We start from the raw sequence: 16,676 nt of genomic DNA, 5'->3' as shown, positions 1-16,676 counted from the left end.
TCATTTCGCGAGTTCCTGAACAAGAGACTAGGGTAGACATGCCAAGGGATGTTGGCGGAAGGTCTCTCAAGAGCCCTCTGTCGTCATTTGGAGCGTGCAAATGATTATCCGCGTCAGTCGCCTAGACATCGGAACCCCCTCCAATGCGCCATACTTTTGTAAGGAAAAGAAACTGATTCTCCTCAACGGCTGCCCTTGTCACCAGTTCAAATCATCTACCACTTGGCCTCGGTGGGCTGGGTCTCAGCCCAGCTCTCAGCGGCAGGAGCGGCAGAGCTGGCAGCCCAGTCACCGCCGTCAGCCTCCCAGCTGGTGGGCGCAGCAGTGGCAGCAGCGAAGGCAGTGCCAGGAACACCAGCACCAGGAGCCTGGGTATCCCAGTTCTCACCAGCGAAGCCGGACTCGACGGCACCGGCGCCAATCTCCTCAGCACCGGGGACCTTGGTCTCATCGGCAATCTCCTTGTTCTCCTCGGCCTCAGGGTCGCGGTAGAAGTAGAGATCGACAACAACGTCCCACTCGGTCTCACGGGTGGCCAGAGTACCACGGAGACGGAGAACCTCACGGGCAAGCAACCACCAGATCAGGCCGATGGCGTGACGACCCTTGTTGTTGGTGGGGATGGCAACATCAACGAACTCGGTGGGGGAGTCAGTGTCGCAGAGAGCGATGACGGGGATGTTGACGTAGCTGGCCTCCTTGATGGCCTGAGCATCGGTGCGAGGGTCGGTGACGATGATGAGGCGGGGCTCCTTGAAAGAGCGGGTGATATAGTTGGTGAAGTTACCGGGGGTGAAACGACCGGCAATGGCGGTGGCACCGGTGTGAGAAGCGAACTTCAGGACAGCACGCTGGCCGTAGGGACGAGCGGAGATCACACAGATGTCGGCGGGGTTGTCAATGGCAGCGATGATACGGGCAGCCAAGACGATCTTCTCCCTACAAATTCGCGATCACCGTGTTAGAGCCAGCCGCGAAAGTCCCGATAATCAAATTTTCAAGATGACATACCAGGTCTTGCCAATGTTGATGACATTGACACCGTCGGGACGAGTCTTCCAGAGGTAAGGCTCCATGTGAACCTGAAGGTTCTTGGAACCCAGGTGGCATTGAGCTGCGAGGAGCATCTCAATGTCCTGGGGGGTGGGGTTGAACATGGGGGGAAGCTGAGAGGGAGCCATTTTGGTCGATTGATATTGTCAAAGACGGCGATTTGAATATATCAATCGTCTGGCGCTTGTCGTGCTGGTGATGGAGGAGGATGAGGCCGACGCGAAAGATGTAACTTTTGCTCGCCGCGCCTGAGATGAATTTCGCTTGCTGGTTGTGAGTTTTAGGGCTAGGGTTACCCGATATCGTAAGGTCAATTACCTGGTTTGTACCACCTCCGTAATTCTTCTGTATCGCTGTAATCTTTGAGGCTCCGATCCGCTCGCCGCATCACGTGAAGTAGCACTCCCTATTAGGACTAGTGCAGATCGGGCGGTCTCGAGATTTCGTTCAGCAGCATCAAAAGTCCAAAAGTATTGCTGAGGGCGTGATACCTAGCAGGCTCAAGGGATTGGCAATTGATCAATATGCCTCCACGATTCCTTTCCCAGCCGATATTCAAGGTCTTCGCAGGTAAGTTTACAGATTTTTTCTCTTATCCCTTCATGATGTTTTTGAGTGTTGAGCTGACAAACTCAGGGTCTTCCCATGTTCATAGTCCACTTGCCGCATTGTCATTAAACCCATCCAAGACCTCTGTACGAGCCGGGTCTGCGGAGACTCGAGAGCGACGGCGACATGACCCATTCCTAATGGCCCAGTCCCGTCAACGCAAGGCTGCCAATCTATCTCGTCAACAAGCCCTTGCTCGAGAGCGTGAAGAGTCCCTTGGCGATCCGGTGGAAAGCAAACCTACACCTTTCATCGAGGAGCTGAAAGGCACGAAGGCTCAGTCCTCAGAAGATGCGGCACTCAATCATTTTATTTCACCGGAAGGACTTCAGGAGGCGCTGGAATACTCGAAAAGCTTGACATCACCGCTAGAAAACCCGGACCGGGAAACGGCAGACCCTCAACTTGAAAAGGAGGCTGCAGAAAGACATCTTGAGGAACATCGAAACGCTCAGGAAGCAATCAGCCGTATCATCAATATCAACAACGGAAACACCAAAGACCGTACTCGTCTGCTTATACAGAAATGCATTGATACATTCGGAAGACATAATACCGACAATATGCTCCCGCCCAAGCCCGCAGCTGTCGCTCACGATTCGTCCACTGTCCACCCCGAGAAGACGCCCAGAGTAGGACCGGATACTGGCTCTCCCGAAGTCCAGGTCGCTCTTCTGACCGCAAAGATCATTAACCTGTCCAGACATCTCCAATCGACCAACAAGGACAAGCACAACAAACGCAACCTGAGACTGCTGGTTCACAAGCGACAGAAACTGCTTCGGTACCTGCGTAGGAAGGAACGGGGCGGACCAAGGTGGCAGCATCTTATTGAAACGCTCGGCCTGTCGGACGCTGCTTGGAAGGGTGAGATCAGCATGTAAAGGTTTGCCGGCGCGCTTGTATTCTATTTTATTTATATTTTCTGTTCCTACACCGAGGCACGTGTGTATGTTATGGCACTTGCACTCTCCAGCGCTTTTGAGGTGATCGCGCTGTTCCTGATTAGCTTGGCCCTCTCATTGTCCACATAAGAGAGACCTCAATGTACAAATATAACTCCTCATCGATATCCATGGCTGTCATTTGTACCTGAGGAGAACACCGTAGTAAGGTGTCCATTAAGTCAGGGATGGATGTATTCGCTCTCTACTTCGTACTCAAGGCTGCAATGAGCAGACTTGCTGTGTACGGCTCATTTGAAACAACGTCCGTAGAGCCAGAACGGTGCTGAGACTTCAGCTAGTTCTATTATATGTCCATTGCCACTCTCCTACTATGTGGACAATATGATGTATTTCGCTCTGTGCGATGTCTGGGAGTCAAGCAAGCAGCGGAGTAAGGGCGGAGGAATCTGACCGCCTTCTCCAGGATTCTGCCGGAACGTCACCCCGAATTTAGTTTTCCACTTGCAACCCTCACAAACACAACTTGAGCGCCGATGCTGTTGTAGCGCATTCACCACTCACAGCAGCATCAACATCGCCTGGTAAGTGAATATCACTAGGTCGCTAACCCTCGAGCAGGTGCAAGGCGAAGCCCACAAACACAACATCAAAACAAACAAATATTCCCTCGTCCCCCGTCTCTCTTCTACTTTTTTTTCTCCTCACCACAACACATCTAGCTCTCAACTATCATCTCACAACTCATTGTCCACGCTTTATCTTCTCTGCAAACCTTCTGAACTCAAAGATATCTGCTCTTTGCAAGTCTCATTTCAATTTCATCTCCAAAGGCAATCTGCTTGACCCATCTCACGTGTCAGATCACGTCGCGGTATATCACTGCCTCGGTGCCGTTCTTCCAGTCGGTTGTTGTTCTGCTTTGCAGTCTACAGTCAAGATGCGTACTCGCTCGCAGCCGCTCTCGCCTGGCGGTCTCGTCGCTCTTGAATCCGAACCTCGTCGGACGAGATCTACTAGAACTGCAACTCTCAGACAGGGTAGTGCCGAACCTGCATCACAACCAACCGCTCGATCGACGAGAAGCGCGAGCCTTAGACAGCCCAGTGCTGAACCTGCATCACAACCTGCTACTCGATCTACCAGGAGTGCGAGCCTTAGACAGCCCAGTGCTGAGCCTGCAACAGAGTCTAGTACTCGATCCACCAGAAGGGCACGCGCCAGACAGTCTAGCGCCGAGCCTTCTACACAGACCACCTCCCGCTCCCGTAGTCGACGTGCCGGCAATGGCGTAATAGCATCTATAGAGGAAGCTCCGACGACTCAGACTCGAACCAGGAAGACCTCGACTCGTCGATCGACGCGACAGCCTACTCGGAAAACGTCTGATGATGAAACCGAACCGATCGATGCCGAACAAGCGTCCCAGCCTGAATCCGTCGTCGAGGAAACGAGCGCCGCACAGGAACCCCCCGAAACTCAGGACTCCGAGCCCATCCGTTCGATTGGTGAACATGCTTTGTCTGAGCCTAAAGCATCGGACAGTGAGTTGTCCTTCATTCCTTTCCCTGAAGCAGTTGTTCCTGGGTCCTACCCTGAGCCCTGGCCCTCCCCACCACCTCTCTCCCCCTCACCCCCTTTCCCACATGTTCCACTGCAATCCTCGCCGTCACGCCCGGACACGGAATTCCCGCATAGGAGCCGAGCCGCGGCACCCTCTCCCGAGGCCCCATCTCCGCAGGGAGCGGAATCGTCGAAAACTTTCGTCGAAGATGTTTCCGGTGCTCCTGTAGATACCTGGTATCTGGATCCGCTCGAGGACATAAGCGACATTGGGTCGCCCCTTTCGGAACGGTCTCACACACCGGACCTCGAGATGGAGGATTCTCCCCCTCTCGGGTTCGTGCTTAACGAGTCTCTTCTGGCAGACATTGATGACTGCCTCGCTTGCCACAAGCAAGTGGAGTTGGCTGCAGCGCACAATGCTGCCAGAGATGACTCGGACAGCATCATGGCCGACGAATGTGGATCCGGTGCAAATGTCGTCTTGTTGTCCTCTGAGGAGTACAACACCCAGCCACCTGCCGTGACGGAGGCCTCAACTGGGTCAACGATCGCTGCGCGGTTGTTCCTCGTGGCCATGGAAGGGATAGAGTTCGAGGAAGAGCGATACTGCCGTTCGCCGATGTCGGTCTGCGGTCAGTGCTCTTCGGAACTCGATGATTCCCCCATGGTCATTGAGGAACACACCGCCCCAATCGACGTGTCGTGGATCTCCTCAGGTGAATCTTCTCGCGAAGGTTCCCTGTCTCCTCTGTCCCCTGTCGATCGCGACGAGGAGGTCCCGATTCCGTCGATTGTTGCGGCTGTGTCGTCGTCAATTGACAACGAGGTTGCTGCCCTGATCCAGATTTTCTCTGGATTGTGCTTGGCGGATACAGCCTACGACGACACGCCGGCAGCATCCGCGACTCCGTTGCTGTGCTCTATGCCGGCATCAACGGGTCAAGTCCAGCAGGACGCGACCTTCGATGTCCCGACTGAGTCGGGTGCGACGTCCACCTTTAATGATGGGCGGTTGGTGTCGGCGAAGGTGTCCGAGTTGATCCCGGGCCCTTCGCAATCCCGTCCGGCGGCCGCGGAAGTTGACAAGTCACGTCAAGTTAGCCGTTCCGCGAGGAAGGATTCCGCGCGATGGGCGCGTGTGGCTCTCTCTCCGATTCCAGAGGAATCGGAGGTGATGAGCCCCCGCTCAGGCTTGGGTGTTGGTGCCATCAAAGAGAGCGTCGACTCACCATCGTTGTCTCTCTCGGCTACTCCTTACCTGCTGGAGTTGTTGGGTTGTCGGAGAGTCCAGGCGGAGGCCCAGGAACCCGCCCAGGAACCCGCCAAGGAGCCCGCCAAGGAGGAAACGAGGCTAACACCTCGGAAAGTGAACAGAAAACGTCCCCGTGACGACGGGGTCGAAACCCCGTCGTCCAACAAGCGGCGGAACGTGGGACCCCCCGGAAGCACCCCCTTTGCGCGCCGCATGACTCCGCTGTCCCGGCGGATCACGTACAACGCTGCCCCCTACTCCGAGCGGCTTCGGCGGCGGACGATCGAGAACCAAGGCCGGATTCACAAGACGGTCTTCCGCCTCCCCCAGCTGCTCGCTCAGAACGAAGCCGACCGCCGGGCAGCGGAGTCAACCCCCGTCCAGCCGTGCCCGGAGCCTCTCCAGATGAACACCGAATCTACCGAGAAGCAGAGTAAGCCAGACAATCAGGATCCATCAGATGAGTCTGCCACGGCCCAGCCTCCTTCTACCCCTCAGGCAAGTGGTTGGAACATTCGCGGACTGATCAACTCCGTGCCTCGTTCCTTCTCCCGTTTGCTTCCAAGATTTGGTCGGTCCTCTCAGACGTCTGAAGCTCCAGGTATGTTTTCTCGTCCTATTACTTTTCACTCTTTTGTTGGTGATTCCGTGCGCCTGGCTCACCAGTTGCAGCGCCGTCGCCCACCCCACAATTGCCTTCAGAGCCGTCTTCGCGACCATTGTCCCAGGAGCCTCCAGTCTCATCCTCCCAGCCGTTGCCAGAGCGTCCTTCTCACACCAAGGTTGTCGACTCGAATCAGAATGCTACCCAGAGTGATAAACGCTCTCGCCGTCGCTTGAGTGAGCAGCCGCCGAGCAAACGCCAGCGCACCTTGTCCTACTCCCTCTTCCCGGCTCCGATTGACCGTGCTCGCTTCCTTGGAGATCTGACTACTACTCCTAAGAAAACCTCCCAGGCCATTCAGGCAGAATCACGTCTCGATGAAGCAGAGAAGCCGTCTGGGGCACAGGACCAACCTCCATCGACCTCTCAGGCGACAGATGTCAGTGAACAGCGGGCCTTGCCTCAGACGACTGAGGACGCCACTCAAAAGAAGCGCAAGCGGTCCCCCTCGCCTGATGTCATTCCCAATCCGGCCGGATGCAGCTATGGATTGGACCTGGATTATTTCTGCTATAGCTCTGACAGCGAAGAGGAAGCCGATGTCCAACCCCAGCAGGCTGTACCTCCTACAAAAGCCGATGCTCTAGTCAAATCTGCCGTTCGCAGTGCTATGCGGTCGGAACAAGGGCCATCGAAAAGGGTGCGTTTCGATGCCAGCCCCGAGGATACTCCTTCTAAACTTCGCACGCGTCCTCGTGCCACGGATCCCTATACGGGAAGACACTTTATCGGCATGGGCGATGCTGCTCGAGTTACAGCGCCTGGTTCCCCTGCCGCTGCGCCCGCAACGCCAAATCCCGCTGCTCGCGTCGATTTCTCTACTCCTCAGCGGTCTCCGGGTTTCATTCCCAACAAACAAGGCACGTTCCAGCTGGATTACGATGCTTTCTCTGATGATACAGAGTCGAGCGGCGCGCCTTCTCCAAAAACCCCCGCGGCCAAGTCTGTCTCTGAGACTCAAACCACCGCTACCAGTACAGAAGTACAAGAAAGGTATTTTGTTGACACCTTCAACTCAAGCCTCATTGCCATTCATCTAACGATTGATCTTTGCGGTGTAGTGTACAGTCGCCTGCTCCACGTCCCACTCCACGCCAAGCGTTGCCTCCGTCTACCCCAGCCAGAGTTGATCAGGAAGCTCTCGCCAGAGTCCGTTCTCAGGCCGAAAAGTACAAACCCAAAACACCTAGTGGGCTCCGCACTGCTAGTCGTTACTCAAGTCCTCTAACCGCTTCGCCTGTTGTCAATCAACAACCACCTGTCGAGACTTTCGGCGACGATGATCAATTCGCTCGTGATGCTCAATGGCTCTATGAGCAATGCTCAACTGGAGATCTCCAGCAGCTTAAATGGCCGGAACCGAATACTCTTCAGAAGAGCTTGGGTGTTGATGATGAGATCGTGCGGCTCGTCGCCAGCGTGTGGGACGCATCTGCTGTGGACGAAGTTCACCGTGCTTTCCATCAAAGTTTGGAGGAATTTACGAAAGCTCAAACCTAGGCTGGAGTCGTGTCATCAGGGTGTTGAAAGGTTCTAAATGGTCTTGCTTTGTCTTGATACCTCTTGTTTGTATGATTATTATGTTGCTGTGTTTTCTTGTTTTCCATCTTCCGATTATTGAGCATAGCCTGTTTGGCCTCCTTCCTACTTTATGGAGTTGTGATGGGCCCAGACAATGTCTCAATGTGTTTTTCTGCGGGCCTGCGGAAGTCGTTTATGTTTTGCGTTTTGTTTCATTCTCTGAGCAACCTCCAGCGGCCTCCTCCAGACTGTTGAGACTGGAGTTTGTAGGCCCTGCTCGGGTGAAGGTCTTTCATGAAATTTATGAGATCGAATCTGTCTTGTTCTCTTGTTTTCCACAGGCGGAGTCCAGTGCATCATTGTTTTTTCTTCTCGAAGCATGTGGCATAAGCAGGAGATTTTGATTTACCTTTGCAGCCAGCGGCGCTTTTGAGGTTGGCTTTCGCGTTGAACCTGGCAATGGAAACAGTATTCGCATCTGTCCTATCTGCATCGGATTGACTGATTCAGTCTGCCTTTGTGATGGCACCTGCATGAGTTTGATCCTGAGATCTTCATAATCCATTAATGGCATGTTCAGTTCCTTGTCTGCAAGGACCGCCTCAACCCCTTGAGAAGGAATCATTCTTTTAACAAAGCCGTACTCGTCCTTTATCGGTAGACAAAGAGAAGATTGCATTAACAAGACAATGGATACATGCCGCCATCCGATTCACTATATATGCTATTCCATCCCTCTCACCTTCCCTCTAAGCAGCTTCTACCATTCATCATCAGTAATTCACCAGAGACATCAGACCCATTAAGCTCACCATCGTCGTGAAACCAGCTCTATCCACAAACCACCGAAGCATAGGCGATGTGCTACTACATGCCTAATAAACCCCCTTGCACCTGCACCTACCTCCAGCTCATCCAGCCCTGCCCACAAGTGCGCGTTTTCGCTGCACCGGGAAGCCCCACGCCCCTGATCCAAGTCTGTCCTATCCGGTACATCGCTCGCGGCGTCGGACGGCGCTTCTGCGCTCTGTGCAGCCGGGCCGCGGGTTTTGGTGGATCGGATACGCCTGGGCTGGTGGGATACCCAGAACAACAGGGATTTGGGGGCCCGCAGTTGGCATCGCCGTCTCAGCAATCGGTGCAGCAGGCGATGCCTCTTGATCCGTGTCTTGTCGGGGGAGGGATCTCGATTGGGGATTTGTTGCTCCCGATGGGTGAGGAGAGTACGGGTTCGTTGGGGACTGCTGGGGATGCGGGAGGGAGAGACGAGGCGGGGCCGAGCGTGCCGGGCTCGTGTTCTTCAGACTTGTCGATACAGTCGTTGTTGGTGCAGGCTGAGTCGGGAGGAGGGTTGGTTGCTGATGGGCGTGGTGCGGCGGTGCCGGGGTGCGCGCAGGTTGATGAAGTGCGGACGGTTCAGGCTGGGCCTGTGGTGGAGGAAGAAGCATTAAATGGGTGGAACGGGGAGGTGAGAGCTCGAAAGGAGGATGAGACACGAGATCATGCCAAAGAGGCTGGAGGGTCCGGTCCCGATTGGGGAACGCAGATAGTTCTTGGCCTGGACGAGAAGTCTTCTACGAGTGGTTGAGTTATTCAGGCATGGGTCAGTCGAAATGGAGTCACAGGGCCAGGAAAAGTATCTTCAGAAGGGTGAGAAGGCTTTTCAGAAAAGTTGTTTTGTATGTACACGGAAGTATAAGGCTGGTGCTTCCCTCCTGAGGAAGGGCTATAGCTATACAATTCAGGTATCAAGATCATCCAAAGCAACGGATATAGTGCACATATGCGAGGTATCTCAATCAAATCCCTGGAATTCTTCGTCGTCATCACCATCAGCCTTCGTGCCTGCGGCTTTGGCGGCTGCTCGTCTTAGTCGTCTTTCTTCCTCGTTCTTCTTCCTCAGCACCTCAACCATCTTCTCCGTGTCGAGAACCTGCTGTTTTTCTTCCTCCGTCATCTTCTCCCATCTGGCCTTCTCTTGCTTCGATTTCTTCTGCTCACGTCGCTTGAGCTTCTTGTTCTTCGACTCGGCTTGTTGGCTCCATGCGACACTCTCGCTGGCTCGTCTCTTATTTGACTTGGATTGAGTGGCACCAGACTCGGCGGCCTCCTGCAGAAGCTCCTTCCGTCGTTTTTCCCTTTGCTTGTCTTTGTATGCATAATTGTCCCAGTCAAGGCTCACGCCGAGTGTCCTGTCACCGGTGAAGTTCCTCAACTCAGGCATCTTAGGCAATTTCAATAAACCCCATGCTTTGCCCAAAGCTTCCCAATCAAGGTCAGCGACACGGAAGATACTGCTTGCCTGGTGCTTGCTGTAGCTTCTGAACCAACTGACAAACGCCTTCTGGCCTCGATCATGCAGCGCACGATCAGCCAACACAGCCTTACGGGCAGTGGACGTGGCAGTGGCCGCATCGGCATCGGAGAAAGTGATCGATGGAGAGAATGGAACAACAGGTGTTTTTCGAACTTCTAGAAAAGAAACATAATCTTCTTCTCGTCCGGGATGCAAAAGTACTACACTCAGACCCCTCCGGCCGGCTCTTCCAGCACGACCGCATCGATGAATGAATGACTTCGGGTCTGATGGAGGGTCAATCTGGACGACAAGATCGACGGACGGGATATCCAGTCCACGCGAAGCAACATCGGTGGTGAGAAGGATGGCCGGATCGTGCGAGTTGATGAAGCGGTTGAAGTTCTTTTGGCGGACATTTGCCTGGTGTTTGCCGTGCAGTGGAACCAATAGGAAATCGTCGCCGAGCAGCAGTGGGAGGATTGCGGACAAATAATCAACACCCGAACAAGTAGAGACGAAGAAAATCGTTTTCAAGGGAGTGGGCTGAACTGAAGAAAGGATACGTTTCAGAGCGGCGAATTTGTGCAAGGGGGGTGTCGTAAGATAGGTCATTTGCAGACTGGTACAATCGAGTTAGACCGCTGTTCAAGCATAAAGTAGAGAGGTACCAACCTAGCCGGAGTCCGTTTATCGTCAACGCCTGAGCCACCCTTGACCTTGACCATGACCTTGACAGGATTTCGCAAACCAACTCGGACAATCTGGTCAACGGCCTCGCTAACACTGGCGCTGAACAAACCGGTTCGTCTCTGTTTGGGAAGCCGGCGCAGGATGTTCTGCAAAGTCTCCTTGAATCCCAGGTCTAGCAATCGATCGGCCTCGTCCAGAACCAGCATCTCGAACGAGGATTGAGGACAGTGGACGTGAGGGGAAGAAAGCAATTCCAGAAGCCGTCCAGGCGTGGAGACCAACACGTTCGGTGACCGCTTCAGGAACGTACTCAAATCTTCCGCAGGAGTGGTCGAACCGCCGAGGAGGAGCTGCGGAACGACTTTGAGAGTAGATGAGGGGAACTTAGGTCGTGGCGCATCGTCGTCTTCGGAGGGGTTGATCGCAGCGGCTGAAGGAGGATGGAAGGCGAGTAATGATGATAGTACATTGTAAATCTGGGATGCAAGTTCCCTGGTCACACAGAGTCAGCATCGAGCTTCTTCCGCTGTTCTGGCTGCCGCGCGCCCTAAAATCAATGCCTACCTTGTTGGTGAGATGATGATCGCTCCAATATGATGTTTTTTGATGGGTTCTTCGAGACGCAAAAGCTTCTCTACCACCGGGATCAGGAAAGACAGCGTCTTTCCGCTGCCAGTGACTGCCTCCACTACGACATCCTTATGCGCCATGAACAGAGGAATAGCGGATGCTTGCACTGGGGTCATCCGGGCGAAGCCCATTGAGGACATTGCCTCTAACACCCATTCTGACAAGGCTGGTGTCGCTGCATCCCAGGCTCTGGACGAAGTGCCTGAAGGTGGTTTTGGAGCCATGACAGCAGCCGAGTGCAGAATCGGAACCTTCAATTCGACCCGACGATCAGCAACGATTGCCCAGACTGATGCTGATGGCAGAAAAAAATAGCTTATCAAACGATCGCCGATTAGATATTGAGGCGGTGAGGATTTTCTGCCAATTTGCACGTGATCGCCTGCGGATTCGGCGGAATCACAAGCCTAAAAAGAAAGGTACCAGACAGAAATAAAAAACGAAGAGAAAAAACGCAAACGACGAACACAAAAATATTCGATTAAAAAATCTGATCTGCAATCGCTTTCGAGTCGCTACCGAGTGCTCCTATTTTCTCGGATATTCATTTGTCACTGCTGTCTTTTTTGCTGGTCTAGTGACCATGCCGATCTCTCTCTAAATTTACAGAAACATGCGCAGCCGCATTTCTGCCTTGGGTCTTTGCCAACGTCTCACGCGATAAACCAGCTTTCCTTTCCACAGACACATACACCTCGTTCATCATCTAGCCGCCCATCATTGCGTCGTTTGCAGCTGACAGATTTCTCTTTCTTGACGCGCTTGTCTGCGACTACAACTATCTGCGCCAGCGACCTCTGTCCGGGCTGATAGCGGCTCCAGCCCTTCCGCCTTTCGCTATAAGAGCGGTCGAAATGCCCTCCTCTTCTACCGACGACGTCCCGGCAACTCCCCGAGTCATATCTCCTTCGCCTGTACCATCGAGTGAGTCAAGCTCACGGGATGATTATGCCGGACCGAGGACTCGGTCGGCAGCGCGACGCCAGCGTCTGGTAGATGTATCCGAGGAGAGAAGCGAAGACGTGGATACGGACTCGAGTCGGTCGCCGGCCAGGTCTCGCAGTCGCAGCCCAACAGCCCCTGCTCGCAAAACTCGCACACGGCGATCCAATCCCATGATACCGGCCAGGAGGCCGGAGCCTTTGAAAACCAACGGCCGCATATCGCCCACCGACTTCCTGTCACCGAATTCCGCCCTGGGCAAAGGCCGCGGGCACGACATCTCTCGTTCACCCTCACCTCTGGGCTTGATCCCCCTCCACACTCGTTACCGCAGCTTCATCCATCGTCACGAGATACCGCGCAAGTTCCTCCATGGCTCCATCGGCTTTCTCACCCTTTATCTCTATAGCCGAGGCGTCCAAACTCTCCAAATCACACCGTGGCTGCTCTCCGCTCTCGTCCCCATCGCCGCGACAGACATTATCCGCCATCGCTCCGAGACTTTCAATAAATTCTACATTCGCTGCGCTGGCGCGCTCATGCGGGAAACAGAAGTGTCAGGGTACAACGGCGTGATCTGGTACCTACTGGGCGCATACAGCGTTCTGCGTTTCTTCCCCAAGGACGTTGCGGTCATGGGCGTCCTCCTCCTCAGCTGGTGCGACACTGCAGCCTCCACTTTCGGCCGTCTCTACGGCCGGCGCACGTTCCAACTGCGCCACGGCAAGAGCTTTGCTGGTACCCTGGCCGCCTGGGCCGTCGGCGTCGTCACCGCCGCTGCCTTCTGGGGCTGGTTCGTACCCCATGTCGGGACCTTTCCCAACGATCCCGAGGGCTCGTTCATGTTCACCGGCCGTCTGAATCTACTCCCGGATTCTATCAGAGGTCTCCTTGGTTGGACCGCCGATTCCGATTCCTCGCGCGGGGTCATCTCCGGCCCGTTGGCACTGGGTGTCATGAGTGTTGTTTCCGGTATTATCGCCGCCGGAAGCGAGTTCGTGGACCTGTTCAACTGGGACGATAACTTCACTATCCCAGTTATTAGTGGAATTGGGCTGTGGGGGTTCCTGAAAGTTTTCGGTTAACTTTGCTCGCTCTTTCTATGCGACCTTGATAGACATATACCTCTTTCCTAGGAATGTCGAGGTCAGGCCTGTTAATTTTCCTCTGATGCCCTTATTCACTGTTCTCGTGTAGTTCATCTTTATACCACTTTATACATCGGTTCGTTACTTTTCCTTGACAGGTGTACAAGGACAGACACCTTGGATTCCCTATAGACTGGAATGGTCATATACGATGGGACATCCGCAATCATTTGTTTCAAATTGCCGTCGGTGGGCGCCTCCACTGTTGCTTGCTTGAAGATACTCTCCAATCTTATTATGATTTCTTCATCGTCGCAAATACTGCGACATGTGTTACGAAGGGATATGTACTTAAATTATAGAGCCAAATGATAACAACCAACAACCAAATGAACCGTAAATTAGACTCCAGTATCCTTGGTATCCCCCATGGACGCCTGAACACCCCAATTTGAATGCCAATAAGTCAACTTTGTAGTAGGCAAAAATCAGCTCAAGTCCAAAATGCTCACACGCGGGATGCGCTTCTTCTTTCTCTTTTCGCCACTGTTAAACGTGTCACGCTCTGTCTCCTCTGAAGCCAGCTCAGATTGGGACTTCGCCTCAGTCGTCCAGAACCCATGGCACACAACGACCGATTCTATAAGTGAGGAAGTCTCGGGAGGCCTTGACACTTTACTGCTCGATTCAACTCGCTTTTCCTTTTTCGTTGTCGGGTCGAGCGCATCATCCGCGCACGGGTCCATTACCAACGTCTTTTGAGCACTTGGCGGCAAGCGTACACCGGGGCACTTCACGCATGAATGGTTTGCGGTCGGAGAGGCGCTCTCCTTCGAGAGAGACGCGCGGGCTGTCTGAGCTTCAGCGGCGAGAGCATGAACTTCATGCATTTTCAGCCCTTTTAGAGATCGAGCTTGGAGGCCAGTCGGTGTTTGTGCCAAACTTTCTAATTGTTGACAAGGGCTTCCATCACTGAGGGTGACCGCAGACATAACGTCCTCCAACTCCTGAATTTCTACCTCACTTCGAGGCTTATCTGACGTCTTGATGGGCCTCGATTGCGTATGCCGACGACTTTCGCTTCCAGGCGATGGTGGAGATACGAGAGAGTTTGTGTCTGAGGATAGATCTGAGCCGGTGGAGTAATCGTACCTGACATTGGAGTAACTCATCCTGATTCCCGCGGAAGACACACGCGACGGAGAGGAATTGAAGACAGGTTGAGAATTTAAGAAGTCGAGAGTCAGCACCTCAACATCGCCAGAAGGGATGCCCGCCCGCCGGCTCCCTGTGCGGGATCGCGTGGCCATCGGATGTTGCTTGATGTCCGGCGTAGAGGATATGGTGCACGAAGAAGGAAATGAGTCAACCAAATCATCAACAGTCTGATGTACGTGCGGCTGAATATCCAACATGCGCTTATGACTATATGGGCCATAGACTGGGGAACCCCTCATTAAGGCGTCTGGAGGGCTCTCAGCGCGCAAAAGCCCTGGCGCTCTCGATTTTCTTGGAGTTGCGGACATTGCCGCCTCAAATAGTTGTGCGCCTTTGAACTCTGAGATGTCAGATCTCTGCTTCGTGAGCGTGCCATACTTGAGGATGCTGCCCCGTTTCATGCCGGGGTCGATTGGTCCCTTTTTCTTGGGACCTGTCTTTCGATTGCTTGACTTCTTCGACGCGGAAGCCTTTTCAGCCTGTTCCTTTTTCCAGGTCTGCACGACCTCAGGCACCCCGATGGTGGCAATAGTCTCGAAGATCCAGACTTTTTCAGCGGCATACGGGTCGAAACGCTTCGCGGTTCGCTTTTTAGTCGGCGACTGAACTGTAGCCTCTGTATAGACTTCCACATCCTCCTCTTCATCCCCAGAAACAATCGTAGTTTCCTGGGAAGGAATCGGGGGATTAGGTTCCTCAGCAAGTAGATTCAAGCCAACCACGTCTATCGGGACAATCTCCAACTGTAGCTCTGTCAAGCCATCAGTACTAAAGCTGGTTCTGCTTTTGTAGATTTTTTGCAACATTTGCACATTGCTGTCTGACAACGAAGTATTCCGGGCAAAGGCTGACGGGCTTTTCTGCAAGCGAAGTCTATAGGAGACAAGAGGCTCTGCGAGCAACTTGATTACCTTTCTTGCCCCAGAACGATAATTCCACTCGAACGCATCAGCAGTGAATCTTCGCAGTTCAAGGACATCGATTTCCTGATCCCAAGCATTCATCAAGCGGGATTTAAGCACTTCAATATCCTGTGGCGAGGACACCACAGGCTTGGCATAATACGATAGGACCGTCCTATCTGGGAACGACTCTGGAATGCGTACTGCTTTGTGCTTCGTTTGGAAATACCCGCTTTCGTTCTCGTCCAGTTCGTACTGTAGCCTTTCTCTCCATTCATCTAGTTTCATGTCGAGTTCAGGCCCATCGGATGTGATAATGTCCAATAGATCCGCACCAAAGCCTGCTCTGGCAATTTCTGCAGCCAACTTGCTGCCGCACTTTGGAACTCCGGACGGCAAGTAGTCACCGCCACTGAGCATCGCGAATAGGATCATACCAGCACGGTCCAGTGGCACATTTGAGGGATGATCGCTATCACCACACATTCCGTAGCAGGTGATATGCGTGGCTGCGGAGGTGCCACTGCCATTCTCCTTGGAGAAATTCATAACGGTCAGAGTCGAGCCAAACATCAAGGCGTCAACATCGTTGCTCATGACGGCATCGACGACGCCTGATCTCTGCAATCTAGCACATTCTGCTTCAGCCTCGCCTGGAGCATCGTGTCGAGGAAACTTGAACAGATCGATCAGAACCTTCGAAAGTCGGATGATCGGCGCGTTCCCATAGCTGCGACCAGAGACTGCCTTGCCTCTTTTGAAGGGCGGTTTGTCCTTTCCATCATAAACAAATAGTGGATGGATAGGCAGCGCTAGGAACTTCAATAGTCTGTAGAACAGAGTCCGCAGCTCTGGATTTCGCCCACCTCGACCGGCCTGCACCTGGAACAGCCATATCGAGATGTCCACGGCAATGCGTATGGGTCTTGAAGTCCGTTCCAAGTGGGTTATTGCCAGCTTGGACAAGGAAATACGTTCTCCAGAGCCAATGGCATTGATGAGTCTGTCACATGTTAGCTGCTTTGATTTATAGCTTTGTTACGTTTTGTTTCGATGAGCTTTCTTATGTAGTGGTCCTATGTTGTGCAAGCCAAAATATATAAAGAGGCCAGGAGTATTTGTTCTGAAAACAAGCTTTGCACCTACCCGGGAATCCCCATCAGACAGATCAGAGACCACAAGTAAAAGCAAATAACAAAATCCAGAAATGGGCAGTAGTCTACCGTGAAGCAGGCACAATTATCCTGATTGTTGCCGTAGTGTTGTTTGTTGTTGACGTCGGGAAGCTGATGCGACGGCCCGACAAAAGATCCGTCCAAATAACAGAACCAGAGGAA

The 16,676-nt window shown here is 53.3% G+C and overlaps 7 protein-coding genes across 7 annotated transcripts; 4 read left to right on the top strand and 3 right to left on the bottom strand.

The window, feature by feature from the left end:
• Nucleotides 1-215: 215 nt before the first annotated feature.
• On the bottom strand, nucleotides 216-1,181 carry rps0 (40S ribosomal protein uS2; the record flags this gene model as incomplete). The annotated part of the gene is made up of 2 exons (XM_043269004.1): nucleotides 216-939; nucleotides 1,012-1,181. 2 exons carry the CDS (start codon nucleotides 1,179-1,181, stop codon nucleotides 216-218), a joined length of 894 nt encoding a protein of 297 aa, XP_043124939.1.
• A 396-nt stretch (nucleotides 1,182-1,577) lies between these two features.
• On the top strand, nucleotides 1,578-2,546 carry Aspvir_005790 (mitochondrial 37S ribosomal protein uS15m; the record flags this gene model as incomplete). Its single annotated transcript, XM_043269003.1, has 2 exons — nucleotides 1,578-1,623; nucleotides 1,690-2,546. 2 exons carry the CDS (start codon nucleotides 1,578-1,580, stop codon nucleotides 2,544-2,546), a joined length of 903 nt encoding a protein of 300 aa, XP_043124938.1.
• A 961-nt stretch (nucleotides 2,547-3,507) lies between these two features.
• Nucleotides 3,508-7,549, top strand: Aspvir_005789 (uncharacterized protein; the record flags this gene model as incomplete). The annotated part of the gene is made up of 3 exons (XM_043269002.1): nucleotides 3,508-5,986; nucleotides 6,052-7,042; nucleotides 7,111-7,549. The coding sequence occupies 3 exons, from the start codon at nucleotides 3,508-3,510 to the stop codon at nucleotides 7,547-7,549; spliced, it is 3,909 nt and encodes a 1,302-aa protein (XP_043124937.1).
• Nucleotides 7,550-8,441: 892 nt separating this feature from the next.
• On the top strand, nucleotides 8,442-9,158 carry Aspvir_005788 (uncharacterized protein; the record flags this gene model as incomplete). The annotated part of the gene is made up of 1 exon (XM_043269001.1): nucleotides 8,442-9,158. One exon carries the CDS (start codon nucleotides 8,442-8,444, stop codon nucleotides 9,156-9,158), a length of 717 nt encoding a protein of 238 aa, XP_043124936.1.
• Nucleotides 9,159-9,365: 207 nt separating this feature from the next.
• On the bottom strand, nucleotides 9,366-11,413 carry spb4 (ATP-dependent RNA helicase SPB4; the record flags this gene model as incomplete). Its single annotated transcript, XM_043269000.1, has 3 exons — nucleotides 9,366-10,488; nucleotides 10,542-11,051; nucleotides 11,124-11,413. 3 exons carry the CDS (start codon nucleotides 11,411-11,413, stop codon nucleotides 9,366-9,368), a joined length of 1,923 nt encoding a protein of 640 aa, XP_043124935.1.
• A 630-nt stretch (nucleotides 11,414-12,043) lies between these two features.
• Nucleotides 12,044-13,216, top strand: Aspvir_005786 (diacylglycerol/polyprenol kinase family protein; the record flags this gene model as incomplete). Its single annotated transcript, XM_043268999.1, has 1 exon — nucleotides 12,044-13,216. One exon carries the CDS (start codon nucleotides 12,044-12,046, stop codon nucleotides 13,214-13,216), a length of 1,173 nt encoding a protein of 390 aa, XP_043124934.1.
• Nucleotides 13,217-13,707: 491 nt separating this feature from the next.
• On the bottom strand, nucleotides 13,708-16,499 carry Aspvir_005785 (crossover junction endodeoxyribonuclease; the record flags this gene model as incomplete). Its single annotated transcript, XM_043268998.1, has 2 exons — nucleotides 13,708-16,342; nucleotides 16,486-16,499. 2 exons carry the CDS (start codon nucleotides 16,497-16,499, stop codon nucleotides 13,708-13,710), a joined length of 2,649 nt encoding a protein of 882 aa, XP_043124933.1.
• Between the last annotated feature and the right edge of the window lie 177 nt (nucleotides 16,500-16,676).

Source organism: Aspergillus viridinutans (genome assembly GCF_018404265.1).
Source record: "Aspergillus viridinutans IFM 47045 DNA, scaffold_3, whole genome shotgun sequence".
Lineage (NCBI taxonomy): Eukaryota > Fungi > Ascomycota > Eurotiomycetes > Eurotiales > Aspergillaceae > Aspergillus > Aspergillus viridinutans.
The sequence above is the reverse complement of the archived record's forward strand: the minus strand, read 5'-3'. Positions and strand labels throughout refer to the sequence as shown.